Below are 15,487 nucleotides of genomic sequence, written 5' to 3'. Positions count from 1 at the left end.
TCTAACTGGCTCCAATACTGGAGGATGGAGTCTCAACTCGGCTAAGTAATTTCCATATTCTTGCAGAGACCAGAGGGAAAGGCAGCGACCCAATTCTCACCACCAGGGTGTACAGCCGAGACCAACCCCGGGTACTAAAATCACGGTGGCTCCTCCTGGTGCTAACCGAGTCTGTAAGTAAAACCATGAAATGATCGCGCGGCTGGAATTGTGTGACGCAACTAGCTTAGGCCAGCTGATAAAAAGCTTTGAAACTCTTTTATAGCAGGCAGAAGATCTGTTGGGAGAGCCAAGATATTTCTACATTTTGTCCTGAAATTACTTGTTTCAAAAACTGGTGAATGTTTGAAGTTATTTTACTACAGTATGTTTCCAAGAAGCTGGTGTTCTTACCACAGTATGTTTCCAAGAAGCTGGTGTTCTTACTACAGTATGTTTCCAAGAAGCTGGTGTTCGTACTACAGTATGTTTCCAAGAAGGTGGTGTTTTTACTACAGTATGTTTCCAAGAAGCTGGTGTTCTTACCACAGTATGTTTCCAAGAAGCTGGTGTTCTTACTACAGTATGTTTCCAAGAAGCTGGTGTTCGTACTACAGTATGTTTCCAAGAAGGTGGTGTTTTTACTACCGTATGTTTCCAAGAAGCTGGTGTTCTTACTACAGTATGTTTCCAAGAAGCGGGTGTTCTTACTACAGTATGTTTCCAAGAAACTGGTGTTCTTACTACAGTATGTTTCCAAGAAGCGGGTGTTCTTACTACAGTATGTTTCCAAAAAGCTGGTGTTCTTACTTCAGTATGTTTCCAAGAACCGGGTGTTCTTACTGCAGTATGTTTCCAAGAAGCTGGTAGTCGGCAAGTTTGCATCCGCAATTTGGAAATGGCAAAACTCACAAATCAAGCGAGTTTTGTTAATCTTAAATTTTTATCGAATGTTTTATGCTTGTGGAAGATGGAAATGACACTTGCGAAGGATGCGTAATAAAATGCTGCGCAAGTTATTCCATGTTAAATCTTTCCGATGCTTTATTCAATCCTATTTTGAAACTGTGCTGTCAAGCAAAAAGTGAAACAGAAAAACATGAGTGCGCCGCTATGACCTCTGGCGTAGAATTCCTCATCTTTTTTAACACAGCACTCAGGTTAATCCACAAAATGCCAATGTCTATTGAAACACTTATCACACGATAACTGAACGTGTACACAACTCCAAATTCCAAACTACGATGATTGACATGTTCCAGCGTTATCACAATCACTATGGTTTCATTAACGGATTTTTCAAAAAACTTTTATGCGAATATGCGGCGATATAATCTTATTATTATTACTGCACTTCTTTATCTGAAGATTTGTTTAACGTGTATTAATCTTGAGGGTGGCCATTGAAGATTGGGAGGTAGTTATTTCCATAGAGTTATCTTCCCCTAGAGTGATAACAACATGAGCGTTTCCGGTGCCAACAAGGAGCGTTTAGGCAACGCCCCTTTTTGTGCTAGTCAATCGTAGTGATTGACTAGATCAGTAACATCAGCCATGAGAATGGTTAAACAAGAATCATGAATTTCCACAGTTAAGATAGTAATTAATGCTCATATTAAAGAAATGATGATTATAGTTTATTACTTTAATATATGCTTATTATTTAAAGCAATTCCATACCTACATGACTTGCAAAGGCACAGAATAGATAGTCTTAAGTAAGTGAGTTAATGCAATTAGTTACTCATAGATATCATATCATGATAGCATGATATCATGATATTTATTCATATAAAAAGCACTACTTTCTGATTCCGTGTAAGCAGATAATGTAGGCGTGTTAAATAGTGTTTTAACTGTTTGAAAGTTTGCCATTGCATATTCTCATATTCCCACGACCAGACGAGCGGAGCAAAGTTTGAGAGTTTTTATGATAAATGCATGCGCACACAACTTACGAAAATTATTCATCAACAATGAGACGAACCCTTGTTTGTAAATCTCATCAACAAATTTAACCATCGTTTTGTAGATTCATTAAAGTATAATAATGATACAAAACACATTTAAGCCTATTTAAATATGTTATCAAGTCTTTGTAAACCGTCGGCATTATCTTAAAACTTACCCATCTAATTGGATTATACACAAATGGACAGATTAATTTGGACGAAAATCGCCACAAAACGCTTGAAAAGCTTGGTTTAATAAAGTTGAGACCGGCCTACCAAACGCCAATAAAGCCGTGCGACAGATAGTAGAACTATTTAGCGGTGCGCATTTCACAAAAAAACCGTGCTCATTTCACCAGTCTATGGCATTGTTTACTTGTAATCAAATTTATTCGAAGGTTTCTGTAATAAACGTAGACCGTTTGAGACGTAGACCGAATTACGGGTACAAAATTGTGGTACACAGTTTATCAGCCTATGTTTTTTTTGTCCAATCACCAAAGGTTTCATTATTTAAAACGTTAGCCAAAATTCTTTACAACTTATGTACAAGCTAGGGCGGAACTACAACGCCCCTTTATGACAAGAACATTTTTTATTTTGCTGCAGTTTCAGACGCGTGAATGCTCATACTTGCTTTCTGTTAAAGATCGCTATCAATACCATTCTACATTCAACACAACCAACTTTCAAACTGTGTATAGCACACAGTAGCTTGCCATTTTACATCTACTTTTGTATTTCAGAGTTATAATAAACATATTTCCTTATCGTTGTTGTTAAAATACATACATTACAGTAGGTTAGGCCTACAGCTTAAATTAATTTTTTGTTTTATCGTTGTAAAGCAGGTTTGAGATAGTAGTAGATTAGGTGTGATTTTTTGTGTGATTAGGTGTGATTTATTACTGTATTAAACCAAGCTTTTCAAACTATTTCTAGAACATTAATATTTCAATTTCTATTTTAAACAAGTCTCATTTACACTATACTCTGTCAATTCCCGCTGAGAACTACTTTTTCAACAACCAACAATACCCTTTCTTTTTTCCATTATCACTTTGGTCGTTGGCTGTATGACAGTGGAATTTCTAGTAAGTATTACGGGTGTACGAGTACTCTAGTATTCCTAATAATTCGCATCTGTAGTTGTCTGTTCCTATCCCTATTACACAGATGTTATATTCCGCTAATACCGTAACATTTGTGGTGTTAAGAAAGAAAGAGTATATTCACACTGCTTACAGTTGTCCAAGGGAGACCGGAGCAATCAAGTAGGCCACTTTCTACACCTCCTGTTGGAAGGAATATTGTGCCACCCCACGGTGACAGGCATCACAGGCCTGCAGATCCAAGGCTTCCTCCTAGTCAAACTCCATTTGCTATCGCTCCACGGCGCCCTGTTGGTATGTCATTTCTTTTATTGCAGATTCCTATGTCAATTAACTAGGATATTCACAAATTTTCCATACAGCGATAGCGTAGCGACACATCTCCATTGTGGAGACAGCCGAGTCGCTCTCATTCTGTCGTCGTTCAATGTTACTGTTTAGAGTGAAACATTCATTTTTGTACCATTTAAACGACCTCAGCATCCAACGGTGTCGCGCATAGGTCTTGCTTTTCTATTTTTTAATATGCAGAAATTTTGTTGTTGAAACTCTCTGATTTATCTGTTTTACACGAAACTGAAAAATAGTGACGAAAGCTGTTCGTTAATTGTTGTCACGGCATAACAAATAACGGCATAAGAACTAGCAGTTCTTTCTTCTGATCATCCATGTTTTGTTTTGTCCTTGACCTCCTAAAAACACAACCTTGACATAAGGTGTCGGCACAACCGTCACTCTGCTATAGCTCATGGAAATATGATCTGCTTGTCGACTCAGCGTAGCGCTGCTGCACTGACGCACCCAAGTGCCACTAAACTATCTCTGTATAGAAACTTAACGATTACTTGTAAACTGGCCATAACTAAGATGTTGATGACGGTTGATACTTCATTTTTGTTCTGTTTTTATGTTGTATTTGTTTTCTTCAAAAGTCAAACATTCTACAAAAATGCTCTAGGATTTTTTGGCTTAGACTTTTTAGCACTGTTATTTTTTCACCGCAGAACTTATTTACGCTAATATACAGTAAATAAATAAAACGATAATGCCGTACTTTTTGGACTATTAACCGCACCCCTATATAAGCCGCACCTGCTTTATTTTCCAAAAAACGATAATAAAACAATGCATAGGCCGCACCTTTGTATAGGCCGCAGAACTGAGGATGGTGCTTTTTAACACGGCAGCAACCTTGCTGTTTAAAACGGAACAGTGTCTAACGGCGCTGTTTCGTATTAACTGACGCTTTTTAACCTAGTGCCTAGCGGAACAGTATCATGAGGCATTGTTTTGTATTTTCTTTCATCGCTTAAGGTGCACTGACCGTAGATTATGGTTAATGCGCCCTAGCGGTCCAAGAAAAAACCACAGATTAACCGCACCCTTATATAAGCCGCATGGCTCAAATCATCAGAAAAAAGTAGCGGCTAATAGTCCGAAAGGTTCGGTACTCACAAGAAAATGTAAAAAACAATATTCTCATAAAACTCTACATGTAATACCTTTATCCTCGAAATACGTTAAAAGTTGCTCGTAGGCCCCATCTTTTTGTTTCTTGTTCACATTGCCAAGATTTGATTGAAGGGTCTCGTGAACTACATTTGTAGTCGTTATGTAGTCGTAGTTTGTAGACTAAATGTACTCGTTATGTACAAAAAAATTTTCCATTTTCACTTGAAGTTTGTTGAACCGTGATTCGCAACAAAAGATGGATCAATTCTAAACTTGTAACCTGCGCCAAAAAGTCGTATTCTGGTACAACAGTTGGCAAATGTTATCAATCGTTGTCATCTATTTACAAATTCTGACGTTGGCTCATGTTTGTTTTTGTCATAGTAGTGAAATGTTTAGTGATACAAGGGGAAGTAATCTATGTGAGGTTCAATAAGCTGCCATATTATAAATATATCTTTAATGAATGCATACTGGCCATTTGCCTCTGACTGTTAGGAAGTTCTGCTCCATTTTCTATTTGTCTTGTACCAAACTGTACTTTCGTTATTCTAACTGTCCATCTTTTCAATTGACATTGTAGACAACAAACCTTCATCAAAGAGTAAGTGCCGGGCTGTCTGCTGCCACATGTTTGTTACCTGGGTTCATCGGTTGTGGCACATCTAAAGCCGTAGAGTTATTTAGGCCGAGATTTAGGGCTAAAAGTATTTGAATGGCAATGGTTAACGGGTTTCATATGAATTGACAATGTTTGCCGCTTTCCCTCTTGCATGTAGAGTAGTTGTGTTGGATTCTAGATTGTTCTAGAAATGCTTTGATTTGAACTTTCGCATGGTCTTATGACATTGCGTGTGGATTCTGCAGATGTCATTCTTGACTCCTGCCTTACGCTCCATCCAATTGGGCATTTGTTCATTAGCTATTTGGCATCGGCAAATGTGCATGATGGATTCTTCAAAGCAACTACTACAGTAGACGCTCCTATAACGTAAATAATGCATTCCAGTAAGGTTTATGTGATAGGGAATTTACCTTATAAGAACAGTAAAATACATGTAAATTGCATAATCTGTTCCAAGATCTTTCCAAACTCACCCCTTTGGCCATGCAAAAAGGAAAAACTTTACTTAACACTTTTAATTTGTGGGCTTTACGGTAACTGCAGAATTATTGGTTTGCATCAACAACATTTCTCCTTTTTATGATCAATCTCACTGGTTTTATAGACCATGATTGCTGTAAATTTACAACACGTTGATAGGGACGGCACATTTTCGACATTCGCTTACAACGATTTGCTTATTTTTCGAAACAGCAAAGTCTATCCTGCAAAGTAAAGCTAATAATAAATATTTTGTATATCTACAATAAGGCAAAACAACAAAATATTTTTACTATAGAAAGCAGTTCTACCTGTTCGTTGTTTATTAATATCCAGGGTTCAAGGCTAGGATTAAGATAATTTTTGACGATACTCCGACTCGTGACATTAAGACTGGTACACCTGCACCAACTGATAGCTTTTTTTACTTATGAACATTTGCGCAGCTATCCTATTCGACTTTTTATCGATACACTTAATGATCTATCACAAGGAACTAGAATGTCAGGAAAATTATATATAATAGATATAACGCTAAACGCACAGTGTTTTTTCTTCCCCAAGTGCGGCAGAATAAACTAACATTCAAATCGTTTTTTTTACCCGACTCGACACGTTACATGGAATTTTTTACGTAGTAGGAAGCAAAAACTTGACATAAAATTTTTTACGTTATTTGGATTTTACGTTATATAGGGTATATGTTATATAAGGTATATGTTATATAAGGTATATGTTATATAAGGTATATGTTATATAAGGTATATGTTATAGGAGGTATATGTTATTATATAAGGTATATGTTATAGGAGGTATATGTTATTATATAAGGTATATGTTATATAAGGTATATGTTATATAAGGTATATGTTATATAAGGTATATGTTATATAAGGTATATGTTATAGGAGCGTCTGCTGTATATGAATATATGCGGAATAGTAAAATACATATCTAAGAACTTTGGTTGTTTTTTGTTTTCAAAGCATCTCCAGAATACTAGGCCGAGTGTTTCTAGATTATTTACAGCTGGTTTTCACCGATATTGTTTGTACAGATTATTTTATACGGGTGGCCACGTTTGTTTTGGTCAAAATGAGTGGTAGATAGACCTCCTTTCTGTTACACAGCTCTCTGGCTTAGCCACTCTTCCTACTTTTAGCCACTTTTTCTACTTCACTCTTTTCTCTCTTGCTCACTTTCCATTGCTAGATTGCGCTTCAGTCTGAGACAGATAAACTCAGTCAAACTTTTTCCCAATTTATCGTCGTATTGTGATTTAAATTATGTAAATTTGTAAAATTTACATTGTAAAATTGTGTAAATTTAACCTAATGGAGCATGTGATGTTTAAACATAAACCTACACAAAGTATTAGTTGATTTTAACAGATAGTGTCGGTATTTTTTTATCATTTGCAATTGTTTTTTAAGTTTGAGGTGATCTGATTGTCGGGATGTTTCAAGATTAAAATCGACAAAACTTGATCATGGTTAAAACGCGCGATATATTTAAATATAAATACTGCAATATTTTATTTTTACGAGTCTCTTCACTCTCTTAGTGACCTGTTTATTCTTCGTGTTCACAGAAGATTTGGACGAACTGGCCAAGCAACTGAATGACCTTGGCAGCGAGTCGTCAGCCACGCCAAACCCAAGCGTGAGAAAGCCGGTACCTCCGGTGCAGGACGACAGCGATGAAGATGAGGGTCCGACAAGGGATGATGGCACGCTACCTGCACCTGATGTTGCTCACTTGTGAGTTAATGCTGCCAGGGCGGCCGTCGGTGTTAGCTCTGTTTATGAAAATAGTTTTTAAAGTAGATGAAATTTTAGTGTGCACTAGGAGTTGTATCCTGCTGGGAGTTGCAGAGTTGCCCTAGTTTAGCCAGAAACCATGGTTGTTATTACATATAATAGCTATTGCTGAGTAACATTGAGTATTCACAAGTCAAGTGAGTTTTATTACTGTCAAATTTTTACCGAATGTTTCATGCTTGCAAAAGATGGAAAAAGCACTTGCAAATGATGCGCAAGAAAGCGCCACGCAAATTATCCCATTTTAAACATTTTCATATTTCAGCAGTTTCTATTTCAATATGAGCAGTTCCGAGTGCGTGGCTATGACCTCTGTTGTGTAAAACCTCTGTTGTGTTGGTGTAGAAATCCTTACCTTTTTTAGCAAAGCAAAATCCACACACGCGATGTTCGTTAAAACACTTATCGCGCATAACTTAGTCACACAGTTTTCATTGTGCACACAACTCCAAATCTGCATCATTGGCACAATGGAAACGTAGTGATTACAAAGTAGAAGCGTGGTAGAATCGGTATTGCTAAGTAGCAGAGTAAAGAGTTGCTGTAAAGCGTTATGGTCACTTGGTCATATCAAATTTGCTGAGTCACATCAACTGTAGCTAGAAACTATTCATCGTTGTTGCTGAATTGAAGTACATTTGACTAACTTCCCATCTCTGTGCTCATGCAGGAACCTGAACAAGAGAGATAAGAGGTAGTGTATAGCTCAGTCCTTGCTTCAGCTCTCTCCGTGCTTGCATAGAATAGTCTAACCGCTTCCTACTCACACACACGCTCTCAGTCTAAGAGATGCTAGAAATGGTGATAAGTAATATGACATCGTTTTGGTCATGTTTTTGTGCTGATGGTAGCGCTTCATGAGTTCCAAACATCACCAAACAATATGATTTGATATTGCGAATAGATGAGTTGCGATATAGTGTAATATTATTATTATTATTATATAAAAGTACTTGTGAGTTTTTGTTAATTTTTTTTGTATATTTTAACTTAAAAAGAAACCGTTTTGTGTTGTGATAAATAGAAATATTTCTTTCATGAATGCCTGTGTACGTGGATGGCTCTGGGATGGGCTTATAAGACTAGAAGACCCGTGCGTTTTAGTTCCAGTATCCGCCCACCCTGAAACTCGTTGTGTGAAATAAATCGTCATTGCTTGATTATAATGTTTGTACGACTGGCGATAAATGTTTAATGGTGACGACTTTCAAATTGTGCACCTTAACCCTTTAAACCCTGGCCATTTTTGTCTGTAAGTAACCCTGCGCAATTTTCCAACGATCCGAAGTTTTTAAAATTTTAGTAAATATGTCTGAATTTGCTCATTATACAAAGATATTTGATAACACAAGTAAACAAGTAAATAAGTTGGGCAACCCACAGCAAATGTCATCAAACAGAAAAAAACAGTACTTCACCAATATTCAGGCCAAAACTAAAAAAAATTTGAAAATTTTTATAAAATTTGGAAAAACATTTACAGTAGTATCATATCCATCGAACACATGTTCGACATCATTTCATGACTCAAAATATACTAGAAAAATATAGTTAATATAATAAAATTCTTTGTTTGCATTAATCATTTATTACCTACCAAAGAATGAGCTGCATCGTTTTTTTCCCAATATCATCCTAATAAAGATTGGTTATTATAATGAAGGAAGTCGATAAATATCTTTGAAAGTATGAAAAATGGATGTAAAAATTCCCGGGCTTTTGTTTTATGCAAAGAGTAAACAGCTTGGCTTGCGTTGTCGCTTAGAAACAGCGATTGTAAACAGAATCGTGCCAATGCCGGTTTTCCGGCCACTAGTGTTTCTGACACACTTTGCGTAAGGCCGCAAAAGCGGTCAGTAAGAGTCAAAGGGTTAAAAATCGCCATCAAACAACTAAATTTCCTTATCATGAAGCTCCTGCTGATAGTGACCTTGAAAGATGACCTTGAAAACATGAAACTTTGAACAAGCTCGTTTAGTTTCAAAACTATTGTTCATTGGTTACAAGCTGTTACAAATCGTCTGATTGGTCTATTATGTCTAAACTATGATATATCATCGTTTGATTGTTTCAAAGCTTCGAAATTGTCACAGACCATTAGATAGTGTAACTTTTTCACACCAAATTTTGCTACTAATTTTGTAAATATTGTTAGATCACTCAAAAATTAGCTCATGATAATTCATCACATTTAAACCAAAGAAATTTTTTACCATTTTATTATGTTTGGTTGGGAGTATGCAATCGATGTTTATATTATGTCATATATATTTATCATCAGATAAACATATATGAAATAAATGCATATAATTTTACATAAGCATAAGATTATAAGCTTCCTAACAAATGCTAAGATGCCTGTGCTTTTGAATGTGTGAGAGTGTTAATACTGTTAATACAATGATCATCGTGACTGCTTCTTGATAAGCCAATCTACAGTCGTGTGCATGAGTATCAGACTGCCCAATAATCTCCATAATCTTTGTACACATGAACTATTGGCCTCGCTAATCTCAATATAGTCAGGTGAAATAAAATAAAGTTATATGTTATTATAATCTTATAAATTTACACTTTTCTGTGATGTTATTGTATTGTTCGTGAGTTGAAATTTACTCCTAATTACATAATACTCTCATACAATTAGATCTGCTCTGTATTAATGAAACATTAGCAAAAGTTAATAGATGGTAATTTTTTTCTTCAAGACATTAGGTTAAATTCTTAGAAGTTTTTTTAAATATTTGACAGTTCTACTTCTCTAGCAATATAGATTCAGTCATTTTTGGAAGTTCAAGCACTCGTTTCAGCAAAGTGGCATTCGGTAAAAAATATTTACGTTTAATACTGCTTAGCAACGTAACCAGAATATTGTTTTGAAAGACTTGTGGATAAGAAAAACAGGTAGAGAAGGTTCTGAGCATTAAAATGATATCAAGTTTTTGCATTCTTGCCCTTTTTTAAGACAAATTGCCACTAGTTTTATATAGTGGCAATAATTTTCATGCATTGTTGATAATTTTCATGTGTGCATATGCATTTATCATAAATCTCTCAAACAATCGCTCCGCTCGTGTTTGGTCGTGGGATTATTGCAGGCCGTATACTTTTGCACATGATTGTACGTGTTGTTGATACTGAACGCTGTAAACCGGCTGGTTTAAGTGTTGGTAATCCATTTTTCTTAAAGGTTGACTTGCAACAAAATTCACATTACAGTTTTTTGGTATCAAAAAGTTCTATATTCTATAGCTATATTCTATTCTATAGCTGACAATAAAATGATTTTGAGTTTAAATTAAATATATAAATCATCATTTTGTAGCAGCTCCATAGCTCCAATGCTGCTGAAACTATGCTTCTCCTTTGCATTTAAAGTTGTGTTGGCTAGAGTGGCTGCTGCATTTTTTAATGCTCTTTAAAAACTCATTTAAATGAAATTTCTTCTCTTGAACTATTAGGCTCTGTCCTCATCTCATGCTGTCATAAATCCCTTATCAAGTAGCCGGTGCCCTGGCAAATATTCTGTCTGTATCTGTTAACTATGAGATTAATATTCTGTCTGTATCTGTTAACTTTGAGATTAATATTCTGTCTGTATCTGTTAACTATGAGATTAATATTCTGTCTGTATCTGTTAACTATGAGATTAATATTCTGTCTGTATCTGTTAACTATGAGATTAATTTTCTGTCTGTATCTGTTAACTATGAGATTAATATTCTGTCTGTATCTGTTAACTATGAGATTAATATTCTGTCTGTATCTGTTAACTATGAGATTAATATTCTGTCTGTATCTGTTAACTATGAGATTAATATTCTGTCTGTATCTGTTAACTATGAGATTAATATTCTGTCTGTATCTGTTAACTATGAGATTAACTATGAGATTAACTATGAGATTAATTTTAACCTTATAGATAAACTTACACAAAGTTTTATTAGATTTTATTGGTTTTTTAAATTGTGTTGGTTTTTTATAAAGTGTCAATATTTTTCTATCATTTGTGATTGTCTTTAATGTTTGAGGTGATCTGACTGCCAGGATGTTTCAAGATTAAAATCAACAAAAACGTCGTGATTAAAAAGCTCAGGAAAAAAGTACGTGCAAAATGACATCACTAGTTGTTATCGTTGATATCAGCGATTGCTTTCAAGTTGCAGTGTTACGTGTCTCTATAATGTCAGTCTATTTGTAACTACAAACGTCATAATCGCACTTTCACTTGATCTGAGGGTTTTAACCACAGTTCAAGTTGTATCGACGTTAATCTTGAAACGACCTGGCCATCAGATCGCCTCAAACAAAAAACAATCGCAAATGATAGAAAATACCGATACTTCCTCATAAAGTTTACCAAAATTTTGTGCAAGTTGATCATTAAATAGTTGTTGATAATCTCTGATAATCTGATAATCTTGCATTAAAAGTAACACCAAGAGTTTAAGCTCACATGATTCTCCCCATAGAGCTGGAAGCGGGTACCCTGCTAACAGGAACACCGGTGACTCCGCAAGCATCCAATCAATGCTGGTCAATTCCGACGACAAGGATGAAGACAAACTCAGAAAGGTATGTATTAATCTTTTTCGCTTTTCCTTCACTTTGTCTACGTGGTAGGTTATACTGTGGAGTTGCTTCCCCATGCACAGTATTAGTAAATAACTAGTTTTGATTCCCGTTAGGTTGTTGTACCGGCATCAGACCTGCGATGAAGGCTTTGTTGGTAGACCCCGTCTTGGACTAGGTATTCAAGTCTGGTTTTATTCACTCTGAGGATTTCCATGATGAATGTCGCTGATCATATGTAACCATGCGTTTGATGAAGTTAGCATTCTGAATCTGTTCTTTCTTTGTTATCCCATTTCGGACCAAGACCACCATAGTCAGAGTTCCATAGACCACCATAGTCTGAGCTCCTGATTTTATTACTCATACTTATTTCTACCGTTCGCAATGCTTTGAGATTAGACTCGGATAATGTTAGCCTGTGCTTGTTGCGCAGCTTCCAGCCTCCTACTACGACCACCCCATGTTTGCAAGAGTGGGGGAGGGTGGGCACGCCCGTTCCTCTAGTCACATCTATGCAAATGTTTCATCAGTGGTGAGTGCTGGAGTTGTCAGTTTCTCTTTCTTTCTAGTCATAGTTTGTCCCGCTGGGCTCTACCACTGCACGCTTATTCAGTCCGCAACTGCCTCTGGGTTATATTTTTTCTAGCTGGGAGCGCTTATGGTTTCCTTGTACGGTTGCCGGTGGCTGGATTTTTCAAATTTAAGTTATAAAATTACTTGCATTGAAACGTTTAGAAGGCTTATTGGTTTTTGTTATGGCGAGAAAATCGATGCCTGTGTAAGTCTTTTCAGTGCATGGTTATATAGCGTTCTGCATGCTTATTATTTTAGCATGGCGAGCAAGCGTAAAGCTCCCGAAACTCTGTTGCACATTGGTTAAGTATTAGTCCGTTAACTTTGGGTATTCTACAAGGAAAAAACTATAACGACCGTACGGGTTTTTTTTTCAAGCGTTTTTCATTGGAACTTGAAAAGTCAAAACAGTGTCAGTAGGTTAGGTAGAGCTAAGGTATCGTAGATCTATTACGATCGAAATTTAGTGATGAAGTGATGACAAGATGACGCAATTCTTAATCCTCTCCAATGCATGGTAGAGCCTGGCATATTCCGTCCAATGCTGGTTATTTGGTTGTTGTCATCTCTCGCTTGTTGGTCAGATGTTGTAGAATCGTTGTCACATCAACAGTTCCCTTGTCAGTGTTTTGCACGGTTTCCCGTCTGCTCTAACTGTCAGCTTTACCATATACATACAGCCTAGCTGTGGCCACATTATTATCATTTCTATCTTATTATCGTCGTATTTTATTGCCTTGCTTTTTCATAATATTTGTATGTCGATTAGTCGGTTGATGACGTTGTGAAGACGATTCTCATTGCTTTTGATTAATAGTAGTTATGTGCATTGATGTATGTGTAATGCTTTTATTTTATGCTATAATACTCTGGTAACCTATAGTCCTCTGTGTTATCAGGGGGCCGTCGCACCTCCCCCGTGGCTGGCACGTTCATCTAGTAATCCAAATATTACACAGGTAAACCCGGAGTCGTTCTCTCTGTTCCCATTTTAAATCTTTCAATTTTCCTACAGCAGCTTTAGCACTAATGCCTGCATTATAAAACTGTGTAGTCTCTCATGGTTAAGTAGAAAAGACAACTTCTTGTAGTCATATACTAGCATCTGCTGAGTCATGAGCTGAGTATATAGCTAGTCTGGTAGGTGATAGTAGCATCTGTCTGCGTGTATGTTTAAAAGTGCGTATTATACAATCTCTGCCAAGGGTGAACAAGTCTGTTGAATATAGAGTAAATACTTGCTGCGATTGTAAATTTTGGCTTCAAACTTGGTTTAACTTTTTAACCTCGGGATCAAAACAATTTATAGTCCAAGAATGCCCTATGTTTCCTATAAATGGTTAGCAGTTGTGTTGCATAGGAAAGGCAACTTCTCTCAAAATGGTCTTTGTACTATATCAACAGTCCTGCACTCTTATCCTTTTAAAATTATATTGTTTTGCTGCTACAATATTAGAAACCTAATCTTCTGCTGGATATCAACTCGGGCCAGCCAGAAGCTACCCTCTCTTCTTCCAATAGTGGAACTCTGGTTAAGACTGGAAATGCATTTGAACCTCCCCCAAATACGATTTCAGCTTTAGTCATTTCTCCTACAAAGGATGTAGAGTCACCGCTAGTCGTCAGCCAGGTACCCGTGTAGAATGGCGCATGCTTCTCTGAATCGTCGGTTTTTGCTCTATTTAGTGTTGATAAATACTTTGGCTTTGGTCGATGTGCTTGTCATGCAACATTTTGGAAAGACTTCTTCTGGCTGAGAATATTGTTACTGCATGCTGGGACAGCGGTTCACTCCAGGCTCACGTTAAAGATTTTAAGATTTTGCATGCTTTGTAAATCTTTGTGAGTCAAGAAAGGTACTAAACCAGCATCTTATGTCGGCTCATATAACAGGGCGATGGGGATGAGCAAACTTCCGCGTCAGCTATCTAACCCATGGGACGGTAAATCAGATGTGCCGCAATGAACATGACCATAAATGTCCTATTACACTGTTTACTTTGCGATCTCAGAAGGCTGTCGCAGGTACTGATTATCTTTTGTTTTTGCTGGTGACAGAAGTACATGAGCGATCTGATAACTAAGGAGCTGCAAGCAAAGAATCCTGTCAGAGAAGTGAAAGATTTTGTGCCAGGGCATCAAAGGGTAACGACTCGTCTGCAGCTCGCATACCTTCCCTTTGTCCCAATGTTTCGGTACCATCTTTTGTCAATGTCTTCTTTACACCGGGAGAAAGATCATTGTCACTGGTGATCCATAATCTTTTTGTCTGGTTAGGGGCCGTCGTCTGTCTCCCATACAGTGTTAGCGCTGTTGCTGCCACTACTTGTTGCATGCTCCTCTCAACAAGGCCTCATTTGGTCTGCTTGGCTCCGGGGTGTTGAGGGTATGCACGGTTGTATTTGGTATTTAATATCTAATGTCGCGCCTCCGTTCCATCTTGAAACTTACTTTTTATTTCATTTTAAATTACTACTACCTGAACTACATGAGTGTCGGTCAATCTGATTCAACGTTTTTGTATACATGTATAAGATAACTGGAGGAAATTGGTGATAGGGCAGATAACTCCAATTGTCGATTGAATGGAATTAAATAATTTGGTTTTTAGAGGCTCTCCGGTTGTTGTTATTAACAGACTCAATTAAAAAGATGACCATTATAAACCTTTATTCCGCGTTATCAATATAAAATAAATTGTAATGTTTCTAGTTGTCTTCTCTTGTCACATTAAAGAATATAGTAGTCAATTCAGCTTGTGAGTTCTTTAAATTGCTAGTAATGTATGATTTGGATGCTGGGTAGCTTTTGCATGTGTGGCATTGTGGTTACTATCAGGTATTTATCTCTGCTCGCTTTTCTCTTCTGCTATGGTATTGGATAGTTCTCCTTATGACTGTTATGTTGACCCTAAGGCTG

General features: G+C 36.8%; 1 protein-coding gene across 7 annotated transcripts in view; it reads left to right on the top strand.

Annotated features, from left to right (window-relative positions):
• Positions 1-15,487, top strand: part of LOC137401482 (serine/threonine-protein kinase mig-15-like) — an 86,486-nt gene that overhangs the window by 44,311 nt on the left and 26,688 nt on the right. For 4 of the 7 annotated variants that reach the window (XM_068087855.1, XM_068087852.1, XM_068087854.1 and 1 more), the window contains 8 exons: positions 67-173; positions 3,179-3,337; positions 5,079-5,099; positions 7,192-7,360; positions 8,091-8,114; positions 11,893-11,995; positions 14,025-14,198; positions 14,627-14,713. In XM_068087855.1, coding sequence (XP_067943956.1) covers positions 67-173; positions 3,179-3,337; positions 5,079-5,099; positions 7,192-7,360; positions 8,091-8,114; positions 11,893-11,995; positions 14,025-14,198; positions 14,627-14,713 — 844 coding nt within the window. The remainder of the gene's footprint in view (positions 1-66; positions 174-3,178; positions 3,338-5,078; positions 5,100-7,191; positions 7,361-8,090; positions 8,115-11,892; positions 11,996-14,024; positions 14,199-14,626; positions 14,714-15,487) is intronic. The other 3 variants (XM_068087853.1, XM_068087856.1, XM_068087857.1) reach the window with 3 other exon arrangements.

The sequence above is a fragment of the Watersipora subatra genome, chromosome 8 (assembly GCF_963576615.1).
Source record: "Watersipora subatra chromosome 8, tzWatSuba1.1, whole genome shotgun sequence".
Lineage (NCBI taxonomy): Eukaryota > Metazoa > Bryozoa > Gymnolaemata > Cheilostomatida > Watersiporidae > Watersipora > Watersipora subatra.
The sequence above is the reverse complement of the archived record's forward strand: the minus strand, read 5'-3'. Positions and strand labels throughout refer to the sequence as shown.